General features: G+C 42.9%; 1 protein-coding gene across 2 annotated transcripts in view; it reads left to right on the top strand.

Moving 5' to 3' along the window:
* SLC9A8 (solute carrier family 9 member A8) overlaps positions 1 to 23,102 on the top strand; it is an 81,350-nt gene that overhangs the window by 45,354 nt on the left and 12,894 nt on the right. Inside the window, exons 6-12 of one of the 2 annotated variants that reach the window (XR_009555045.1) lie at positions 2,863 to 2,964; positions 7,738 to 7,772; positions 8,620 to 8,763; positions 10,069 to 10,207; positions 15,020 to 15,125; positions 19,427 to 19,543; positions 22,384 to 22,470. Coding sequence is in view for 1 of the 2 variants with exons in the window: in XM_060230808.1 (XP_060086791.1) it covers positions 2,863 to 2,964; positions 7,738 to 7,772; positions 8,620 to 8,763; positions 10,069 to 10,207; positions 15,020 to 15,125; positions 19,427 to 19,543; positions 22,384 to 22,466 (726 nt within the window). In the remaining variant the exon portion in view is untranslated. The remainder of the gene's footprint in view (positions 1 to 2,862; positions 2,965 to 7,737; positions 7,773 to 8,619; positions 8,764 to 10,068; positions 10,208 to 15,019; positions 15,126 to 19,426; positions 19,544 to 22,383; positions 22,471 to 23,102) is intronic. The other variant, XM_060230808.1, reaches the window with a different exon arrangement.

The raw sequence follows: 23,102 nt of genomic DNA, 5'->3' as shown, positions 1-23,102 counted from the left end.
CGCAACAATTGCTCATAGACCCCCTAGCATGTATTTTGCAGTTTTTGATCAGAGGTAAATAGGTGGTCAACTGGCAATATCTGACTAGTAAATTGACGAGTATAGCATATTTGATATAGGTAGGATGGTTGATAGGAGATGGTATCTCATCTGTGGAACTCCATCCCTACATCTTTTCGCTTAGCTCCCATTCTCTTGCATTTCACATTTGTATTTTTTCTAGAAGTTTTGAGAAAGGTGAGGCCCTTTGGATTTGTCTAAATTGCATGTCACGGTTTTCATGGTGCTGCTTTTCCTTATTTTTATGTGGCTGATCTTATTGAGCCTTAAGAGGTGTTTAATTTTATTGTATGTTGCCTTTTTGTTCAGAGGTGGCATAAAATACCTCAAATAAAATAAACACCAAATTAAATAGACAGAATTTTGCAGAGGTGCTATGAGGATTGCTGTGATGGCCTGTTCATCTATGGAAGTCTTTACTTGATGCGGTTGTCATTGAGCAATACATGAGAATGCTTGAATCGGTCCGTAAAGAAAAGCTGACATTATCACAGTAAGATTAGATCTTAATAATATGTGAAGCTTGTTGTTTGCATTAACATATATATATATATATATAGGGCCTGATGCCTGATCACACGTCTCAAAAGAACCAGAGGGCCGTCTCGCTCAGTCTTTTTCTGCCTGACTCTCCATCTACCACCTGCTAACAGATCAGCCCCAATCCCCATAGCATTTTGCAAGATGTGCTGCAAATGAGTGTCAGATAATTGAAGCAACAGTAATCCGTGTAAAAAGGAAAAAAAAGTCACATCTATTCTCACCCAGCGGTTAGGCTGGATTTTAACCCAGGGTTTTGAGTCCAAGTTTAACATGCTGAAAGATGAACCAAGTTCAACATACTAAAAGATGAATATATGTTAGCACTAGGATTAAGAATTGCACTAGGATTAAGATTTTAGCTAACCTTTCCCTTTAGTCCCTTGACGCTGACCAGTGAAGGACAGCCAAAACAGGACCTCTGGAAGATGTTGATGATTGGTCTTTAGGAGGCCTCTAGAGCGAGGGAATTACGCAAAGCAGAGCAGCCATCATCTACATGCCTTTGTCATATGGATGGCTAATCCCTGGGATATTCAAGGATATATTCTCCACCAGTTTTAACAATCCCCTTAGCCCCCTTGACACTGCTGGTGCTGTTGATATTGCTGAAGTACCATCTGCCATCTTATGTAGCCCAGTTTATGAAGCTGAAAACCTTGTGTTTTAAAGAAAATTTATACTGTTTAATGGATGTTAAAACTGTTATTTATACTGATAGTTTTATGTTGTGATCTGCCCTGAGCCTGTTGGGCGGAATATAAATTTAAATAATAATTAATAAATAAATAAATAAAAGCTATTTGTGGGGTCTGCACTGTATAGGGCTCCAGCCCAGAAGGCTATGGGCAGTCCGCTCAAGCCTTCCAGGTCTAGTGTCAGTGTTGTCCTAAGGATTACATCACAGCCTGAAGTAGGCCTCCACCACCAGTATCTTCTGCACAGTTTTCACAAGCAGCCCCAGCTATGTGAAATAAAACTTATTAATATTTTTTAAAAAATCTTTGAAGTCCAACTAATGAGACATAGTTCTTTGTTCCAAATCTGATCAAAAGTTGTCTCTTAGGACCAAACAGTTTACAATATTGGAGTTCCATGACTAGATTTCTGGATGTACAGTTTAGGAATCCCCCAGAATTAAAGCTCATTTCCAGACTACAGAGATCAGTTCCTCTGGAGAAAATGGATGCTTTGGAGGGGAGAACTCCATGGTGTTGTGCTCCACTGAAGTCTCTTGTCTTCCCCAGGCTCCACCTCCACATATACAGGAGTTTCTCAACTTGGATCTGGCAACTCTACCCCCCTTCCCCTGTGGGTAGCTTTGGGGGACTTGGCAACACACATGCATGCGCGCACACATGCATACACACTCCTTTAAGCCTCAGTAGTGAAAAATACAGGCACAATCTGAATACTGTCATTTTTTTTTCCTGCTAAGGGGCTTAAAACAGCCCAGGCCTGGTTTTGATCAGGTTAATTCCATGTTAAGGGAATTAATCTCACTAAATTATTTAAGAATGTATACACCTTGCTTTCTCCAACTAGAGACTGGAGATATTTACTAGTTCCAGATCTAATCAAAACCTTTACCTGAGGACCAAACTACTACAGCTGGCTTTGATCTGTATGGTCCTGTTCTCCCCCAACCCCAGAATGTTTTGTAAAGCCATGTAGACACCTGGAGTCCCAGTGGAATGCCAACATGACGTGTAGTTTGGCTGTCACATGTGAAGTAGTACTGTAATAAAATTCTTTAAATGTTTTTTTTTTAATGATTTTCTTGAGAAAGCTCGGGAAAGGACATGTGTGTATACTTTTAGCTTAAACCCATCTAAACTTTTAATTACAAGATTAATAGTGGATAAACCCAGCAGTTTCACTATACAGCAAATGTTAATAGTTAATAAGAACAGGATTCTTTATAAGCAGACCAGGAAGTGGATTAGTTTAATCTGTTTTTAATTAATGACAATAAAACAATCTATATGGAATGAAGCAGACAAACTGATTCTGAGGATGGGGGGTGGGTGGGGAATGTTAGTGTGTTACCTGAAAAACAAAATCTGAACCATGGCATTGTAAGAGTGGTGGGAAAACACATTCTGCAAGTGTTTAAATCATTGCACTTCATTATTGCTTTTATGTGTTTAGAGGCTATCCTTTTGCTGAAAACTGATTCTGGATGATCTAGGAGTCCAGCAGATACTTGGATCACATTAAGCTTTGTCTAAACTGGGCTCCCCTTCCCTCTTGTATTTTCAGGGGAACTTCTTTCAGAATATCGGATCCATCACTCTGTTTTCTGTGATTGGAACAGCAATTTCAGCTTTCATTGTTGGAGGAGGAATATACTTCCTGGGTCAGGTGAGAGCTCCTGTATGTAGAATACTGTACTCCTCCTGAGGGTCAGGATCTGTTCTTCCAAATCCAAGCAGAGATATAGTAAGGAATACAGGAAGATGCAAGTCCTTGTGATGTTGGAATGGCTGTACATGCAGTAAATCTTGTACATACAGTTGGCCACCCAGCTTCAAGAACCTCAGTCAGCATTGTGTCAGGCTATCCTGGGGTTTTGCATCTTTGGCTGTAATAATTTTTGTGTGTGATTATATTCAAAATGCAAATAGGACAAATCAGCTTCAGAACCAGTTGTTATAAATTGACTCCAAGCTGTAGTGAGTATAGCATTCTTGTCAAGTTTGCATGACTGTGGACCATGTAGAAGGCCAGGGAGGCCCTGTTCCCAACCTATGCCATATAGCCTCCTCACATCATTCAAAAATTAAAGTTAACTTTACATCCTTTGGGTATTCGCAACATCTTGAGCTCTACTTTAGTATTCTGCTTCTCACGGTTGCCAGTATTTTACCTGTTCCCACACAGGGAATACAGTAACTGTTTCCCTCTCTTACAATGCAGAGCCTACCTGTTATGCTCTGAGCTACAGAGAATTGTAATAAATCCCTATGCAAGAAGAACAGCAGCAGAGTTTACACTAGGGAACTCCCAGGTAATTAATTAATTAAACCACAACAGAGATTTAAGTCTTTACCAGAGCCAAATTACGAAATGCTGAGGCTCTAAGCTATATCATGCTGTTTTTACATGGATGTTTTGCTCTGCTTTGGCTTTCTTACAGTGACATTGTTTTCAGGAGCATCCACATGACATCATCTTCCCATCTCCCCTCTACTTATTGGAGGCCTTTTATTATTTTTTTAAAGAATTGAATTGGTAGATTGCCATACTGTCATATGATATATTATCACAGTCTACTAGTTCACTTTGAAGCTTTTTTAAAAAGTACGTGTTTAGCCCTTTTTGTTGCATAGTTATAAGGGGAAAGGTGTGATCTGCACCTTTCCCGTTATAATTCTGAAACAATGGGGCTTTTTTTAAAAAAAAAAAATGAACTCCGGGCTCTAGTAGGTTATGGCAATAAATCAGGAACTGCTAGATCACTATAGAGTTATAATGGTGATCCAGCAATTCCTGGTTTTTTAAACACTCAGGTGAAAGGATGGTGGAAGCAAAAAAACCTCACAAAGTGGCAAAAACTGTAGTCTGGGTTCTCTGTTCCCAAGCAAATGCCTCTGTAACCATAGGAGCAACGAGAGCTTGCATCTTTGAAAGCAGTATCAGTTTAAGAGACCCTGTTCAAGAAAAAGTAATACTTTGTTCTTATTATCACAGAAAAGATGCTAAAAATGTAAATTTGAAGGCTTTTTTGTCTTTTAAAAGAGGTCCCTTGACAGAAAATGACCTGTGGATTTATCCCTGGGTGGTGGTGGTCCTCCTCACTTTCTTCAGTTGTATGGAAGCCTAATTCTGCAGCCCCATTCCAGTCCAGAAAAAAAAAGCATTCACTAATTCGTACAGCTATCAGCATACTAAGAGGCTTAGCTTTCATTACTGAAAGTGGGTTTTCTAGCCCTTATGGTGGAAATACAGTGTGAAAGAATGTGAGCAGCGAGTTGATGAAATCTTGGAAGCCAGAGGAGTGGCTAAATTAGATTTCTATTCACAGGGGGGGAGCTCTCTGTCTCTCTCTCTCTGTGTCTCTCTCTGTCTGTCTCTGTCGCTCTCTCTGTCTGTCTCTCTCTGCCAACCTTTCCTCCTCATGTCACAGAGGCAATATATTGTGCAAAATGCTTTCAAATATAACAAACTTCTGCAGAATTATAAGCATAGGGCATTGATACCTCTCAGATTCCTTCTGGGAACATGATTCCCCACATTACATTCCCAGGCAAGGTTGCTGACTCTGGATTGAGAAATACCTGGAGATTTTGGGGCTGGGGTTTGGGGAGGTGAGAGACTTTTGCAGAGTACCGTGTCGCAGAGTGCATTCTCCAAAGCAGCCTCTTTTTTTCCCTCAAGGGGAAAATTTCTCTGGAGATCAGTTACAGTTCTAAGAGATCTCCTGGTCCCACCTGGCAGTTGACAACCCTATGACCTATGGACTCTTTATAACCAGAAGTGCAGGGGGGCTCTGTTATGTATCACCTCAGTGCATCATGATCAGGACAAAGTACAGTTAAGTGCATGTCCTGATGAGATAGCCAGGTTCCCATGAGAAAGCTGTCACCCTACTCCAGTCAAGGATCATTCTGTGGCTCTCTAGAATCCTTCACGCCCAGGCCACAATGAAGGATTGTTGCTTGCAGGACAACGGTACCTCAGTAGCCCTTTCCACTCAAGATTATCTCTCACAATGCAATCTTAATCAAATCTTTAATCAGCAGGATACTTTCATTTTGTGACCTATTAGCATCCCCCTCAAAGTAACCTAAGTACCTTGATGATAGATCCTGATGGGCAGCCGTGTTGGTCTGAAGCAGCAGAGCAAAGTTTGAGTCCAGTGGCTCCTTTAAGACCAACAAAGTTTTACTCAAGATATGAGCTTTCATGTGCAAGCACACTCCTTCAGATAAAACGGGATGGAAGGAAACCATTCAGACTTCTAGACAGGGCTGAAAAGTTCCCACAATTAGAAAAGATTCTCTTACACGCTTATCTCTAATTTTGACACTTTTTTTTATTGCTTCAACCCTTGTTCCCTCTTAATTGGATCCATACAGCTGTTGACCCTGTACACTTGGCTTGTTCCTGTTTTGTCTCAAAATGTCATCATCATGTTATATGCCAATTTGCTTTTCAACCCTGTCTGTAAGTCTGAATGGTTTTCTTCCATCTCATTTTATCTGAAGAAGTGTGTGTGCACACAGAAGCTCATACCTTGAATAAAACTTTGTTGGTCTTAAAGGTACTACTGGACTGTTAACTTTATTCTAAGTATCTTGAGTTTTGGTTTCCCACTGTATAAGGTAAAAAAGATGGAATTCTGAGTTAGGTTTTTCAGGGCTTTTTTGTAGCAGAAATTCCTTTGCATATTAGGCTACACCCCCCCTGCTGTAGCCAATCCTCCAAGAGCTTACAGGGCTCTTCTTACAGGGCCTACTGTAAGCTCTTGGAGGATTGGCTACATCAGGAGGGTGTAGCCTAATATGCAAAGGAGTTCCTGCTCCAAAAAAAGCCCTGGATTTTCCCTCAGACCATTGCCCACCGCCATGGAGAGGGCTCTTGCTCTTTAAGGCAGAGCTATAGTCTAACATTCTGCTTTCCCTCCTCTTGCTATGGCTCTCATTCCCCATGCTCCTTCTCCTAGCTATCTGACACCTAGTTCATACCATGAACTTCCCTGTGGCTCTCCCACAGACCCACTTCCAAACTTCCTGGACTACCAGCATCTCCTTCCCCATGCCCCTTCTTCCCAAGGCCTCAGGCCTCCTCCCTGACAACTGCTGCCAGCTAAGGATCTTTCACTTCCCCTCTTGGCCAATCCTCTTCGGTGGGCTCTTCTTGGATTTGCTGTGAGCTAATGATTAATTGGTTGTTTTAAACTACTAGATGCACTACAAACTATTTGATTTATCTTTTGGTTTGAATTGCCAAGTGTTCTTGGCAAGCATTTTATTGCTTGCTGTTATTAGAATCTGCCAGTGTGTTTTACTGGCCAATTGCTATTTAAAATCTGCCCAAAAGTACTCTTCCTTGTTAAACTGCATGTTCCTCATCTTTACCGTATCCTCTTTTAATCCATAAAGCCCTTTTATTGAGGAAATATAGTTCCAAGTCTATGTGTACATCTACAAAGACCTGACCCCCAGATCTGAGAACTGCATGTGGGGACAGATGGTTCCACGCATGAGTCTGGGTCTATGGGTAACAGTATGCATAGTCTTAGATATTAGAGAGCAGTTTCTGGAGTTTCTCACTGATACCTAAATGCATTCAGATGCCACCCACTGTGGTCATCCTGCCGCTATGCCTTTAAAGTCAGCAGGTCATCAGACTTTTTGATCTTTCAGATAATCTCCTTTGCTTTTTCATCCTCCCCTCATTGAAACATCAAAATACTTTATTCTCAAGTTGCTTTCAGGAGATCAGTTTTTTTATTTCTGTTAGCATTCCCCTCCCGTGGTGTTTATGTCACATGGTTTTTCTTTTATCTTTGAGTATGGTGGAGATGCTCTGACCTGGATAGCCCAGGCTTGCCTGATCTTGTCAGATCTCAGAAGCTAAGCAAGGTTGGCCTTGGTGCGTATGTGGATGGAAGATCACCAAGGAAGTCCAGGGTTTCTATACAGAGGCAGGCAACGGTAAACCCCACCTCTGAACATCTCTTGCCTTGAAAACCCCACAGGATTGCCAAAAATCAGCTGTGACTTGACAACCAAAAAAAGAAAAGAAAGGTGGAAATGTGAAATGCGGTGACCTTTACCATCTTTTACATGAAATGCACAAAGTGCCATTTGGGGGTTTGTGAGGAGGAAGGGGCAAATGCAGTTAATAAGTAGATTGCCGCAACAAGTGGTACTGCTTCCTTACTGTTCTCCGGACAGTAAATGAATAGCCTCAAGTAGACCTTTCGGTACCCTGTCATGTTGAGTGGCTTTTTGCTCTCTGCTTGATAGTTGTATCGGCTAGATAAGTACTGGCTGTCAGCGCTTCTTCAGTTATCAGTCCTCGCAATGGTGAAACTGCACACATGCCATTGGGGTGAAAAGAACGTTTTCAAAGCATGATAGGTCACTGGAACAAATCTTTCTGCTTTCTTTTTGTTACTTTCCTCAGGCTGAAGTCATCTGTAAGCTCAACATGACTGATAGGTAAGCTTTTCCTAAATTTTGGAGAATCTCCTACTTACGCATGTTATTTTCCCAAAACACTGCAGCGGCTGCAAGGGTTGCATTTCTCGCCAAGATCTCCTGATTAACGAGGCGTTGAGGCTTTAACTTGGTAAAGCAGCAACCTCCGGTTAATTTTGGTGCCAGGGTAACATTTAACTTGGAGTAAAGGTGGCCAGAGGAGAAATTGATGTTGGTATGAGCAGAGGATGAGGCTGAGGCCCCGGAATTCTAGAGCCTTCTTCCAGTCTCTTAACTGTGGTTAAGAGAGTGCCCCGGTTACATCTGCACCATCCTACTTTGAACTTTTTCATGTATCAATTGAAACGTAAGTTTCGACTTGTTCAGTGATGGTCAGTGGGCTGTTCTTAACAGCTTAGGGGGGCTGTGTACTTGGGATGGGCTAGTAAGTTTAACTGAGGGCGCACACTTGCACAACTGCAGCAGCTTACCATATTTATGGGAAGTCTGAAACACGTATGCAGTCTGAAAGCAGAGTAAAATATTCTTTTTCGGCACAGGTGATATATGGTAAGTGTTGACCTAATGCACATCCAAGTATATTAGTCTAGTTACTGGACAGAAGCTTTTCAGCTTCTTTATTCTTTGTCAGATAGTCAACTTCAGGATTAAACATTTTAAACTTAGTTTAATATTGGGTCAAATGCAAATAACATGGCCTTTTATCCGAGTTAGCTGACCTGGTGGAGAGTAATGCAAAACGTTCCTTCCAGAAAGAATCTCCATCTGTGTTGCAGGGTTTTTTACTGGCACTAATCACATTATTTCAGAGGTGATGCTGAATATGTAATGTTTTATTTTAATACAGCTTTGCCTTTGGCTCTCTAATATCTGCAGTCGACCCAGTAGCCACAATTGCAATCTTCAACGCCCTTAATGTGGATCCTGTACTTAACATGTTGGTCTTTGGGGAGAGTATTCTCAACGATGCAGTCTCAATTGTTCTGACAAAGTAAGTGCGTTTAGAAATTTGAAAAAAAGTAATCATGCTTTAAATGCTACTGTCATTCAGACAGGTATCTGCCTAAAGATTGTGCCACACGTAATATTTTTGATAGATTTATCCAGGATATCTTCAAGTGTGCTTGGGGAAGGAAATAAAGTGTAGGTGTCTGTTTGCAGTTAGAGAAGCCTCCCAGATAGCTGTGAGATTTGAGGTGCTTGTCATTAGATGAGAACATGGATGTAGTTGGCATTTCAGAAATGTGGTGGGATGGGGAAAAATCAGTGGGCTGTGTCTACCCCTAGACATAAGCTGAAGAGGAAAGACTGGGAAGGACTTGTCTGAGTAGAGTAGCTATGTATGTCAGAGGTATACGAAAAATCCCAAGAAACTATGGCACTTTCACACATGCTACATAATGCAGTTTTAATCTACCTCAGCAACCATTTTCAAGTCAATTTTGCCATTCCACACAGTAAAATCCAGTTGCAAAGTGCACTGAAAGTGGATTAAAAGTGTCTTATTTAGGAACCCTTTGGTCTCCATATATGTCAAAGGGTTAGGCTTGGTGCAGAATTTCTTGGGCATCCCTGGTGGTTATAACAAAATAGAGTTTGACCCTAGTAAGAAACAGGGAGTTGACTTGTAGCCGCATGCTGCAGTAGAAGAATATTCCATTAGCAGATTGATGTAATGAACGGCAACATCAGATCCTAGGAGGAAAGACCTTATCTGACTCCTCCTAAGGGTACTTATGGTTATGGCCAGATTCTTTGTTTATAATCCAAAGACTTCATTCCTTGGGTTTTAAATTTACCAGGATTCTGATCTGCCACCTTTTTTGCCTTCCATGTTCTTCAGTGCCTTGTTGATCAGAGGAAAGAGCACATTAATTTTGTGTGAATATATGGGTGGGAAGAGGGGGGGACTCTAAATGCTTATCTTTATCATAGCTCTGTTATAGGGACATCCCCTGTTTTGCTGCAACGGACATCTTTCTGGTCCTTTTATACCAATACTGAGAGCCTCACAAACACAAGGATAGATTTCCAGATTTTTTTAGCAGAAATGTGTTTCCCCTTGGGGGGATTTCTCCAGCGCTTGATTTAATGCCTTTTGACATTCCACTTGTTATAGCACCATAAATGCATTTTAAAAGCAGTTTCAGCAAAGAAACGTAGGTTGTTGAGATTAAAAAAAAACAAACCATACACACACACACACAAATCATGTGGTCCTTGCAAATCTCAGATTCAGATGTGTAACTAACTGGCCCTGGTTGTCTTTTTTTTTTCATTGTTCAATTGTTCTCAGCACTGCTGAAGGTTTGACAAGAGAACATACGTCAGATGTAAGCGGATGGCAAACCTTTCTACAGGCTCTGGGATATTTTCTGAAGATGTTCTTTGGTTCTGCAGCGCTGGGGACTCTGACTGGCCTTATTTCCGCATTAATATCCTTTGCTTTTGGTGAGAGAGGGTGGCATGATATAGCCCAGTCCCATCAGATCTCAGGAGCTAAGCACAGTCAGTATTTGGATGGGAGACCACCGGGGAAGGCTCTGCAGCGGAAGGCAGTGACAAACCACCTCTGCTTCCCACTTGCCTTGAAAGCCCCTTGTTGGGGTTGATGTAAGTCAGCTGCAACTTGAGGACACTTCACACACGCACACATATACACGCACACTCTCCTCCTGTGCTCTTAGGTAATGCAATTTAAATGCATAAAGTTACACTTTTACAAAGATTCTCCAGTGCTTTCCTTCAGGAGACTATTGCTTTTAAACAAAGGCCTTTTGCTGGCCATCTGTTTCCTTTCTTGAGCTGCATGCTAGCAGGCATCAATTTTGGAGCTGCTTATGACTTCCATTGAAGCCCAAGTTGCTGCTTATCCTTGTATTATAATGGGGGTTTATAAAATACGCTGGATTTCTTTTTTGCTGCAGTCATAACAGGTGAATGCCCTTTCAGTAGTGGGTCTCTTTTTTTCATTCACATATACTCCAGTTTTCTTATGCATAAAACTTCCGATTAAAAATTAGGGTTTTCCCCTTCCACTTTGAGGGCTTTTATAGTCAAACAATGCATACAGCTGTATTCAGCCAGTTGGATCTGATTCTCATTCAGTGTGGATTTGTGTCAAACTAAATCTTGGACTTTCTGTATTAACGTGAATGGCTTTTAAATGTCTGAAGGGAGCCCACTATTAGGCAAAAGATCAGTTGTTAACAGAGGTTGCTTGGCTGCTGCTAAGGTAGAAGCCCTCCTTTCCTTCCATTCCCCCCCCCAGCAGTATCTAGTGAGCAATGTGGGATGTGACATCATCATTGTATGAGTTTCCTTGCCCCCTGCAAATGACAGCAAGTGAAATGCTTCGGGGGCTGAGAAACAAGCGAGGCAATGAGCTGCACAGCAAGAACTTTAGTTTGCTAGACTCTGCAGGGGAGAAAAGAGGGTGATGCTGGGTTACTGTTTTGGGTGGCAACTGCACAATGTAAAATCTAATTTCAGCCTTGGGCAATGGAATGGTATATACCTAAAGGAAGCATCATCATTGTTTTAGGAAGCTGCTTTGTTGTTTACCACTAAAGATCTTTTAAAAAAATTGTTTCCCCTTTTCCCTCTTTTGCAAGGGAAATTGTTCGCAACACCTGTCAGGCCTTGCTGTTGAGCTCCTTTATGTAACGCCTCTCAATGAAGGCTTTGTTGCTCCCTTGCTTCTGCCACCTCCATCCCTAGCTGGCTCTTCCTTAAACAGGAGATGAGGAGAGTGCTTATTGTGCTGACCTCAAGTTACAGCATCAGGAAGCAGGGTCGGTGTGTGGTTTAATGACTGAGCATTTTGGAAGTTTTATGCATAAGAAAACTGGAGTATATGTGAACGAAAAAAAGAGACCCACTACTGAGAGGGCATTCATCTGTTATGACTGCAGCAAAAAAGAAATCCAGCATCCAGAGAAATTGGCATTTGAAAAGGTTTAAAATAAAACCACCCCAAAGCTACCTGTCTTCATACTATAACAATGGATAGGGCTTCTATTAGGGCAAGATCATCTAGGGTGGTAGGAGATAACGTTTTTGTGATTTGACACTTGTTCATTGTTTCTCGAAAGAGCAAGACTAGGGCAGATCCTCAGTGTCCTTTCTATTCTTCCATTTAAAAGTAACTGTCTTTACTCTGTGGTATTTCCCGTCACTGAAGCAAAGGCAGTTTTTATTGCTTGCTCGCTCAGAATCTTCTGGTTTCTTATCCTTGAGGAATGTTTGATTCCATGTCATAGTTTGTCTTGTCACCAATACTCCCTCTGTGGAGTCTTGTGAGCGTGAGCAAAAATTCTACTTTGTGAGCTTCTGGCATTAAAGTTGTGAGTTTCTGCATAAATCAGTTTGCTCTGGGGCCATTTTTTCTGGACTAAGACAAAAAAATGTATGAGCTGGAAGCTTAAAAAACTGAACTAGATCACATTAAGGTTAGAGGGAACACTGCACATCATCCAACGTTTAGCAAGATTGTCCCCTAAATATTTGGCAAGTGGGAAGACAGCCTAATGTTGTGGATGCTTCAATGTTTTATTTTTCACACAGTGAACACTCATTCAAAATGAACTTCTTAAATGCGTAGCAGATGGTTTGGAGAAGACATTTTGCAGTGAGTTCAACAACTGTGATATAATTCGGTTGCATAAGAAGAAGACGATGACATTGGATTTATATTCCGCCCTCCACTCAAGAGTCTCAGAGCGGCTCACAATCTCCTTTGTCTTCCTCCCCCACAACAGACACCCTGTGAGGTGGGTGAGGCTGAGAGGGCTCTCACAGCAGCTGCCCTTTCAAGGACAACCTCTGCCAGAGCTATGGCTGACTCAAGGCCATTCCAGCAGCTGCAAGTGGAGGAGTGGGGAATCAAACCCGGTTCTCCCAGATAAGAGTCCACATGCTTAATCACTACACCAAACTGGCTCTAAGATGGAAAAGAGGCAGGATATGGGGTTCTGTGCAACAATGCATGCTTTTAAGAACCTCCATCACCAGATGATCAGACAGAGCAATTATGCACTTTTCTTAAGTGCAGCAAATATTTGTGTTTAGCAAACAGTTGCAGATATAATCTAAGTAATCATTAGTATTGCTGTCTTGCTGTGCATTATTCTGGATTTAATGAGAACTGCCTTTTGCCCTGCAGTGTTTGTGGGAGTCACAGCTCATAGCTAACATAGCCATTTTGTTCACATGTCAGAAAAGCACCCGTTTGAAGAGAGGTGACACTATACCACAGTTCACACCATAAAAAAGCTATGGATGGTGAACATCTTACATTAACCTGAGCTCTCTGACATTATGATTGTTTGCATGGAATTAAGTAAGCTTCGTGTCTTCCCTTCCCAATCTTTCTGCTGTTCTCCTATGGCTCAAGAAACAGGTCGACAGGAGATAACCAGTGTTACCTTGAACTTATGATGGAACTTAATGCTTTACGTAGCGAAGGGGTCCCATGCTCCATGCCTAGGACTTTTCTGCATGCTGAACTTACTCTTGATTTTCTTGATCCATGAGCATTGGAATCAGTCTGAGTACAGGTCTTCTGAACATCTGCACTTCTGCACTTTCACAGTTGTGTCTATTTCAGTGCTCTTCAAAATTTTCCCAGTTTTTCCACTGGAGATATTGAAAGAAAGTCAGGCTTGTTTTATGGTATATGTTTGATTCCCCACTCCTCCACTTGCAGCTGCTGGAATGGCCTTGGGTCAGCCATGGCTCTCGCAGGAGATGTCCTTGAAAGAGCAGCTGCTGTGAGAGCCCTCTCAGCCCCACCCACTTCAGAGGGTGTCTGTTGTGGGGGGAGAAGATACTATAGGAGATTGTAAGCCGCTCTGAGTCTCTGATTCAGAGATAAGGGTGGGGCATAAATCTGCAGTCTTCTTCTTCAAAGTTGAAAAAACTTGTCTTGAGAATTCCACTCATTCTGACAGAGAAAATATTTCGTAGGAGTTCCCCTCCCCCTGCCCCAGTGCTCCTCCAAATCTCCTAAATTTTCTGTTGAAAAAATGGAAGAAAACAAAGCAGGAACAACGCGCACACACCCATTTTCCCAGGCCTTGAAACCTCTAGTTCCAATTAGAGCTGGAGGCAGGTCTAAATGATGTTTTTTTAATTTCTAAAGGGACAAATGGCTATTGCATCTTTATCCCAATAACCTTGCTTACTACCTGATTATTTTTACACCAAGCTTGACCAAATCAAGTTTGCCTAAACACATCTCCATTTTATGGCTGCTTCAATTTGTGGATTTGGGCTTTCCACCAAAATCAGCTTCTCTCCCTTGTTGTTTTTGCTTGTTTGTTTCCTTTCACATCTGATCTGAAGAAGTTCTAATGGAATCGGAGCCCAGTTGGCCCTAATAAACACACTGCCCTGCTGTTGCTTTTGGATTCCCATTAATGGCTTTTCATGCCATGAAGCAAATTGCATTGTGATGGCTGATTCCTGTTTGGTGAGCCATTACACACCAAACAGCTGCCTGGAGCAGCTGGAGTGGAGATTGTATTTCAAGTGGCCTCCATGCTGCTTGGTGTTTGTGCAAAGCAGGCCTTGGAGAAGAAAAGTGCAGACAATGGAAGCTAAAAGTTTTATAAGCTGTTTGGATACTATGTATAATGTACGTGTGAGTAAAGTGTTGCCAGGTTGCAGCCAACTTAACGGCAACTTCACAGAGGTATCAAGGCAAGAGACTACCAGGGGGTTTGCTGTTGCTTTCCTCTGGCAAAGTGACCATGAAACTCTCCCATCCAAGTACTAAAGTGGTCCAATCCTGCTTAGCTTCCAAGATTGAACTAGCTTGGGCTGTCCAAGTCAGAATATAATGGGGGCATGCAGTTCTCTTTTGTGGAAATGTCACTTAATCCTTTCTGCGCATTTAGAGTATTAATTCATTACTACCCATTTTTTTCTGGGAGCTAGTAGCCAAAATATCACTTGAGCCAGGGTTGAAGCTAGAATTATATGCCTTTCCTGTACCCCTTTCCCCAAGGATCGCTGGTTAGACTGAGAGAGAGTGACTGGCCCAGCGAAATTCCATGGGATGTGGGGATTTGAACCTGGGTCTCCAAGATCTTAGTCTAATACTCTTAGTCAGTACAACATACCAGGGCTGTTGGGTTATCTCAGTCCACCCTGGTGACAAGCTGTAATGGCCATGTGCATTGTTCTTAACAATCTCTTTTGCTCCTTTGCCTTCCTTGTATTTTGCTTTACCCTTTGATATTGACGTGTTAAAGCATATTGATTTGCGGAAAACTCCCTCCCTGGAGTTTGGCATGATGATCATCTTTGCTTATCTCCCGTACGGACTCTCAGAAGGCATTTCTCTCTCAGGTGAGCTACAAAAAGAGTAAGCCAAAAGGTAACGTTGGGTTGGTTTGCAGTATTACTGCAGCTCTTTGAAGTTTCAGCTTTCTGACATATTTCTTCCCTGTGACTTTATGCAAGAGTTGTAAGCTCTCATGCATGCTCATATTTGCCCCACAAGATCTTCTCTGCCCATAAAACCTTCAAAGAACAAGCGAGAGAACTAACTCTGCTGTCATCTCCATAATGCTCAGACCAAAGCGCCTTTGTAGAAGTTGTTTGGGTGGCGGCAGATTTCATGAGTTCAACATCTTTGGGATGGTTTCAGGTTCACCCTGTAACCCTGCCCACAGTTTCCATGTAGAAAATAACATCCAGCCCTGCGCAGTGCAGTAGGCAATGTGTCCTTAAAGCCACTTTTAGCCTCATATTGAAAGAGGGAACGGGTAGTTCATCGAGGTCACACGTACAGATAATGCTGGCCAGCATTATGTCAGATATTACTTTTTACCCATCAGGTCTTGTATGTCCTTGTCTTGATTTGCCCAACATGTAGCAAAGCAGCTGTTCTTGCTGGATCTTCTATGAATTAAAGTGAGAAGAAGGGTGTGTGTTAATTATGAGGGACTGAAGCTGGCTGTTTAGCTCAGGACCAGCACTTCCTCTTCATGTGCCCACTGGTGTAATGTGAATAAGCTGAGACTTAAACAAACTACAGATTGTCGTGACATCCAGAGGGGAGTCATCAGGAGCACCACTGCAACTCTGACCATTGCTTGGTGCCATCCTGTATGAGTGATGCTGATTTTGCAACGTTAAGGGATGGTGCTTAAATACCAAAAGTGTCAGTCCTTAGGATCTGCAAAAATTCTCCCTTTCTGCAAAAGAATTCCCACAACTTGTTGCAAATAAGTCCCCATCTCAATGCTTGAAATCCATTCTCACTTGCATGTTACAGGGTTTGGTATTCCCTCACACCCTGGTGTTGACTACAGCTGCACACGCAGGCCGATTCTAACAGAAAGCAGCTCTTTTGATGACCAGTTCCATTCCAGGAAAGACAGTAACATTTGTCTATTTTGACACACAAATTAGAATGGATTTTCAAGCTCTCCTCCTGCCCTTCCCCCAAAATCCTTAACAGATTTTTGTCCTTTTTTGGGGGGGGGGGTATAGCTGCGTGGAAAACTACAGAATTATGGAATTATTAATAATTAGAGCTTTTGGAGCCCGTTCACTGATTTAATGAGGGCTTGATGAAGAGTTAGGAATTGCTTTGTAAAAACTGCGCCGTTACGTAACAACCTTAAAAAAAAAAAAAAAACAGCCAAGATTCTATGGCATTTTTGAGGTTTGCTGAGCCTGTCAGTTACTATCAGATCAATGTTTGTTTTCATATTATGCAAATGCCTGGCCATTTCCCCTTATTCTTTGTGTCACATAAGAATGTTTTCCTGCTTGTCATGCAGCGACTTGTACTTCACAGTGGATATATCCACAGGGCTTGGCAAAAGGCAGAGAAGATCAGGGCTCTCTCATGCATGGCCTCACTCTGCGGATGCGATATGCAGTCATTTCAGCATTGAAATAGCTCGTGTTCCGTTCCCAAAGCTCTGTGTTCTGATGCGTAGCGAGCTTGAACCAGTGTATTTGCAACCTGCAGTTTTCACAGCATGCTGAAACAGCGGTCCACTTCCCAGCTTACCTTTTGGAATTCATTACAAGCTAATGGGAACTTCAGAGAGACCACAGGATATAGTTAGTGGGTACAGAAGGTTCACAGTTTTAATTTTTTCTATTTTTGAAAAAGCAAAATAAAAATAGGTTCCTTTAGAAACGAATAGCTGAACCGTGAGATTCTCTTTTGGGGAGTGAGATTCTGTAACTGGAGCGAAGTTCAGCTTTTCCTCCAAGCACAGTTATCAGCATGCACATCCCTCTGTCCTGTTCTCTTCCATTCCAGTTTGGTAGAGCTGATGGCATTTCACTGCAGCCAAATCTTTACCAGTTATTAAAACTTCTTTTTGGTTTGGGCTAAACAGGATCCAAATTCCCTCCTGGCAAACATGTCCTTCCAGTGACTCTCATCCATATGACATTTATTAGCTGCTTTCTCTGCCCTATTTCTTACGATTCATCTTTGGCAGGGTTGGGCGGTTAGTAAACTGGAGGCCTTCCCCCCCACCTATCTTGTGCTCTTGCTAGAAGTCCTTGGTTTAGGAAAAACAAACGGTTGTGATTCCTCATGTCCATATAACCGAGCGGGCATGCAGAACATCTTGTAGCACGACAGTCCCTTCTGTTGCCATCCTAGCCCCAGCAACCAAAAGTCCTGCATAATTTAATAATAAATGTGTGCTGTCAAGTGGCAACCAATGTATGGTAACCCCTCGGGGTTTCCAAAGCAAGAGATGAGTAGAGGTGGTTTGCCAGTTGCCTTCCCCTGCATCACAACCCTAGTCTTTTTTGAGGGCAAGTTCTAACAAAGTCTGAACTGGCTTTGCTTCTGATAATTTTCAGCTTGTCTGGGCTGTTCAGGTTAATAGAAGTCCTGCCTACTAGGAACTGAGTTTTCCAAGAACTATATGCACAATGGCTGCGTTCACATACACACTAAATAACATGGTTCGCAACTGGATTTTCACTGTGTAAGAATAGCAGATCCACTTGCAAACGGTTGCTGTGTGAAAGCACCCCATGTCTCAGCCAGAAAGCAAGTTTACAGAGCAGGCTAGAGTTGTTTATCCTCAGATTACACATTGGGGGGGAGGGAATGCCAGGAGGCTGAGAGAGAAGCTAGTTTAAGGACAGACAGTGAGTTCATGACATCTGTTGTTTTGAAGCAGCAGCTTCCAACTCATGCACTCAGCCGACAAACACTTTTAACTCTGTTCAGGATTGCACTGTTATTGTAAACCCACTGAAGTTTAAGTTGTGACTCAGGGCCTGGGTCCCACAGTCACATTGAATGGGCCTCTTGGGCAGGTCTTTGCAGTGGCCTGGCAAGGGACGGGCATGGACCTAACTGCATGCCAAAGACTTAGGGCACTTGTTTCCATACATAGACCTTTGTTATACTCTTCTTGAGGGGAGCTTTGTGCCCTCTGGGAGCAAGAGGAGGGAATCAGTCAAAATTGCTGCCACCTCTTAAGAGCATTTAAGGGTATTTATGTGTTCTTAACCATGTGTTTAGATGGAGTCCACCAATTCCGTTGGAAAGAACCACTGCACTGTCCGTCCGTCCCCCCCGCCCCCAGCATGGCTGCAGCATTTAGAGCTGCATGGTTGTGCATGACAAAAAGGCATCTCCTGTGTGGCCGGGGCAGCACCTTGGCTTGTTGGTCTTTCTGCACCTGAAATGGTTTGCAAATGAGAACAATGTAATTGCATGTGGAATGTCCCCATGCCTGAGGCAAATAAGGAAGCTCTTGCATTATGCAGCAGCCCCCTGTGCTTGTGCAGTATTGGAGCTGTCGCCTTTCTTAGTAGTTGATGTTGTGGTAGGCTCAGTTTTGACACTGCATATTCCTATGTAGATTGAGCCAGATGCAATCCTAAGCAAAGTTCTGAGCCTGTTGACTTCAAGATACCCTGCTAGCCAGTCATATTTATTTCCCAGTAATAATGCAACCAGCAGGCTGGTAAGTTAGTCTAGATCAGTCTCATCAGAGCCTGGAAGCTAAGCCGGGTCAGCTGTGGTTAGTACTTGCAATGGCAGCCTACTGAAGGAAGACATGGATTACTATGCAGGGGAAGGTGTTGGCAAACTACCAGTGCTCACTTGTTGCCTTTGAAAGCCCAAGGGTCCTGAGGTTGCCATGTGTCAGGTGTGACTTGATGGCACACGTTTCTTATTAATAAAATGACGCAACCACTCCACCAGTTTGGTGTAGTGGTTAAGAGCAGTGGACTCTAATTTGGAGAACCCGGCTTGATTTCCCCACTCCTCCACATGCAGCCGCTGGGTGACCTTGGGTGAGTCACAAGTTTTTTCAGAGCAGTTCTCTCAAGAGCTCTCTCAGCCCCGTCTACCTCACAGAGTGTCTGTTGTGGGGAGAGGAAGGGAAGGAGATTGTAAGCCACTCTGAGACTCTGAGTGAAGGGTGGTGTATAAATCCAGTCTCCTCCCACTTCCTCCTCTTCCTCCTGAGTCAGCTGCAGGGAATCACTCCATGATTTGCTTTCTCTGTTCCACCGTAGTGAAAATTTGCTCATGAGAAATACTTGCAAAATGATGTATAGATACATGAAGTGATGAATAGATATATGGAAATGATGCATAAATACATTCATACATACTTGTCTGATGATGGCATTATTTTTTCCAGGTATCATGGCGATCTTGTTCTCTGGCATCGTGATGTCTCACTACACCCACCACAACCTTTCTCCAGTTACACAGATCCTGATGCAGCAAACTTTGAGAACCGTCGCATTCATGTGTGGTACGTGCCATCTTTCTCTCGGCTTCCATCCTCTCAACTTCTTCCCTGTTTCATATTCCCTGCACATTAGACAATGCAGTATAGTGGTTAGAGTGCCAGATTAGGCCTGGGCTGAGGTCTCAGTCTTGAAACTCACCTAGGGTCATTCAGTTTCTATCAGCGTTACTGTTAGGACAGAATGGGAGAACATACATTGAGTTAATCCTACAGTACTGTGTAGCTGATTCAGGAGACAGTCAGTCCCATTGGCTTCATTCATTTGCTACAACCATTAGAACCTGGATCTCTTGGACCATGAATCTTTCTGGGATTTATTACAAAAAATAAACAAGAAGAAGAGATTGGATATACTCGGAGATCCTTCACTTGGAGTCTAAGAGCAGTTTATAATCCCCTCCCCTTCTTCCCCCCACAACAGACACCCTGTGAGGTAAGTGGGGCTGAGAGAGCGCTCCAAGAACTACTCTTGAGAGAACAGCTCTGAGAGAACTGTAACTGACCCATGGTCATACCAGCTGGCTGCATGTGGAGGAAGGGTGGGGAATCCAACCTAGTTCTCCCACATTAGAGTCCACCGTTCTTAACCACAACATCAAACAGCATAATAAAAATCAGAGCTAAAACAACAAAGATTGTTGACTGGAAGATGAAAATCCATATCAAGAAATCCTGCACTAAAACCCTCCAGAAACATAAAAGCCAGTACAGATTTCTGCTAATTAAAAACAATGATAAGCAACAAGAAAATACACCCCACTGTCACCAGTGCCGGGGAGAGGGGAGTTAAAAATTCTTGGAACCAGGCTCATCGAGGTCAGAACTCATTCAGCTGCCCTGGCTCCACTCCATTTAGGGCTTTAAAGGTAACGATCATCATTTTGAATTGGGCCCAGGAAACAAATCATCAACTGATGCGACTCTTTCAAAACAGGCAGCTTTGTGTCCCCTGGAATAGACGGTGGCTGGCAATCTTGTCCTACTTGTCCCCTGTAAAAGTTCTAAACTGGAGAGCCAGTGTGGTGTAGTGGTTAAGTGTGCGGACTCTTATCTGGGAGAACCGGGTTTGATTCCCCACTCCTCCACTTGCACCTGCTGAAATGGCCTTGGGTCAGCCATAGCTTTGGCAGAGGTTGTCCTTGAAAGGGCAGCTGCTGTGAGAGCCCTCTCCAGCCCCACCCACCTCAAAGGGTGACTGTTGTGGGGGAGGAAGGTAAAGGAGATTGTGAGCCACTCTGAGACTCTTCGGAGTGGAGGGCGGGGTATAAATCCAATATCTTCTTCTAAACAGTGGCAGCCCCGATGTAGAGGTTACTGCAGTAATCTAACCTGAGTGAGATTTAGAGCATGGATGACTGTAGCTAGATCTTATTTATCATGATAGGCCTGACACTGGGGTTGCCAGCCTCCAGGCAGAGCAGGGAGATCTGGAATTCGAAATCATCTCCAGACCGTAGAGATCATTTTCCTGGAAGAACATGGCTACTTAGGAAGATGGACTCCATGACATTTATACCCTACTGAAGTCTCTCCCCAGGATCCATCCCTAAATCTCCCAGAATTTCCCTAGAATTGGCAACCCTGCCTGTGACTGGAATATCAACCAAAGTTGTCTTAAAGGTGCCATATGCCACAGATGAGACCCAAACCCTCCATCTTTAAGCACTGTTCTAAAAGCACTCTCAAATGGCAAAACCTATGCTGGATGTGTGTGTATCGAAGTCTTTCAGCACAGACCGATTCCTCAGTTGCATGCATTATCAACCAGTTATCTTGAATGTTCTTTGGGTCATTTCAGGCAAACACATGCAGAGAGAAACAGAAGTGTAATCTGGCCCGTGGGCCCATCTCTCCTGCACACACCCTGAGAACAGACTTAAAAATATGGAGTCTGCCAAACAGTCTAAAGTCACCTTTACTGACAAACAGGATAGAATGTGCAGTAAATCTTCTCTCTCCCACATCCTCCAGGCTCTGGCTGAGTCTTGCCACAAGATTGATAACAAAATAGATCTCTTTGACTTCTTCCCCCCCCCCCCCCAACTATTTTTAGATGCAAGAAACAAAATGTGCCTTCACTTCTGTTCACAACTTTCGGATATTGAGAAAGTATTTGACAGGGGAGGGAGACCAGCAACAGCCTGGATAGGCAATTAGAGGGAAGTGGGGTGGCCAAACACACAGGATGCAGTTGTTTCTTAGAGAGTCTCAGTTTCTAAATTTAGGAACAGTTGCCTTGTTCTCAGAAGTGGGACAACTGAAATGTTTACGATGCTGACAGGCCGAGACTGAGAGCTGGCTTTCCCATCTTAAAACCTGCAGTAGTCAGTGTGGGTTCAATAGGGGGGGAGGAAATTGTGTTGCCCTGGAAAAAAAGATGACTCCAAATTAGGGTAGCCAGATCTCTAGCCACCAGCAGGGGATTGCGGGTAGGGTTGCCAGATCCAGATTGGAAAACTTCTGGAGATTTGGGGGTGGAGCCTGGGGAGGACAGTGAGATAACAATGCCATCAATATTCTTCAGGGGAATGGATCTCTGTAGTTTGGAGAAGAGGTGTAATTCCAGGGGATCCCCAGGTCCCACCTGGAGGCTGGCATCCCTACAAAGAGGACCCCTCCTGCCCCCACAAAAGAAGATTACTCCCAGAAAGGTTTTTCAAAAACCTTAATTGATTTATGCAGCTGCACACATATCCAGCGTTTTTTAAATTCCCCGTGCTGATTGATTAGGCAAATGTGCCCAATATTAATATACCAAAGTGGGGGAAAGGTCATACATATGCTTTTGAAATGGCCACCCTTCTCCTGTTTGACTACCTATATTTGTGTGTTCTCTTTTTCAGAAACGTGCGTTTTTGCTTTTCTGGGCCTGTCAATTTTTAGCTTTCCTCACAAGTTTGAAATGTCCTTTGTCATCTGGTGCATAGTAGGTATTTATTAGTTATTTGCACTCAGTGATTTTTTTTTCAGATGTGTTTTGTGTGAACTGTTTCTGGACTGCCTTTTGTAGGGCCTCAAACATTTTTGCAAACTGGCCCACACTTATCTCTCAGTGTTATTACTCTTATGAAGTGAGGCTAACAATACCAACCTGCTTTATGCTGCTGTAACAATTGCTGAACCAACGGATAAACAAAAAGGAATCTTGTGGCACCATAAAGCTTAATATATTTCTCTAGCAGTAGAACTGAAGAAGTAAGCAGTGACTCACAAAAGCTCATCCCCTGCCACAAATTCTGTTAGTCTTTAAGGAGCTTCTGGACTCTTACTCTTTTCTACTGCTACAGACAAACACAGGTACCCATCTTGATCCATCTAAATCAGGGGTAGCCAAACTTGTTTAACACATAGAATAAATGTCAGATGTCTGAGATCTGCAAGACATGAACATCAGATGTCTGAGAGCCATACAACATGATTGTCAGATGTTTGAGAGCCGGAAGGAAGGAAGGAAAATAAATAGATGGGGGGCGGGGGGGAGGAAGAGGTGGAAAGAAAACAACTTAGCTTTAAATGCATTCTTCAAGTTACCATCAGGCTTGATTTGGATGAGTGATTTAAA

This window comes from Heteronotia binoei, chromosome 2, assembly GCF_032191835.1.
Source record: "Heteronotia binoei isolate CCM8104 ecotype False Entrance Well chromosome 2, APGP_CSIRO_Hbin_v1, whole genome shotgun sequence".
Classification (NCBI taxonomy): Eukaryota; Metazoa; Chordata; class Lepidosauria; order Squamata; family Gekkonidae; genus Heteronotia; species Heteronotia binoei.
Note: the sequence above shows the minus strand (reverse complement) of the source record. Positions and strands in the feature narration are given on the sequence as shown.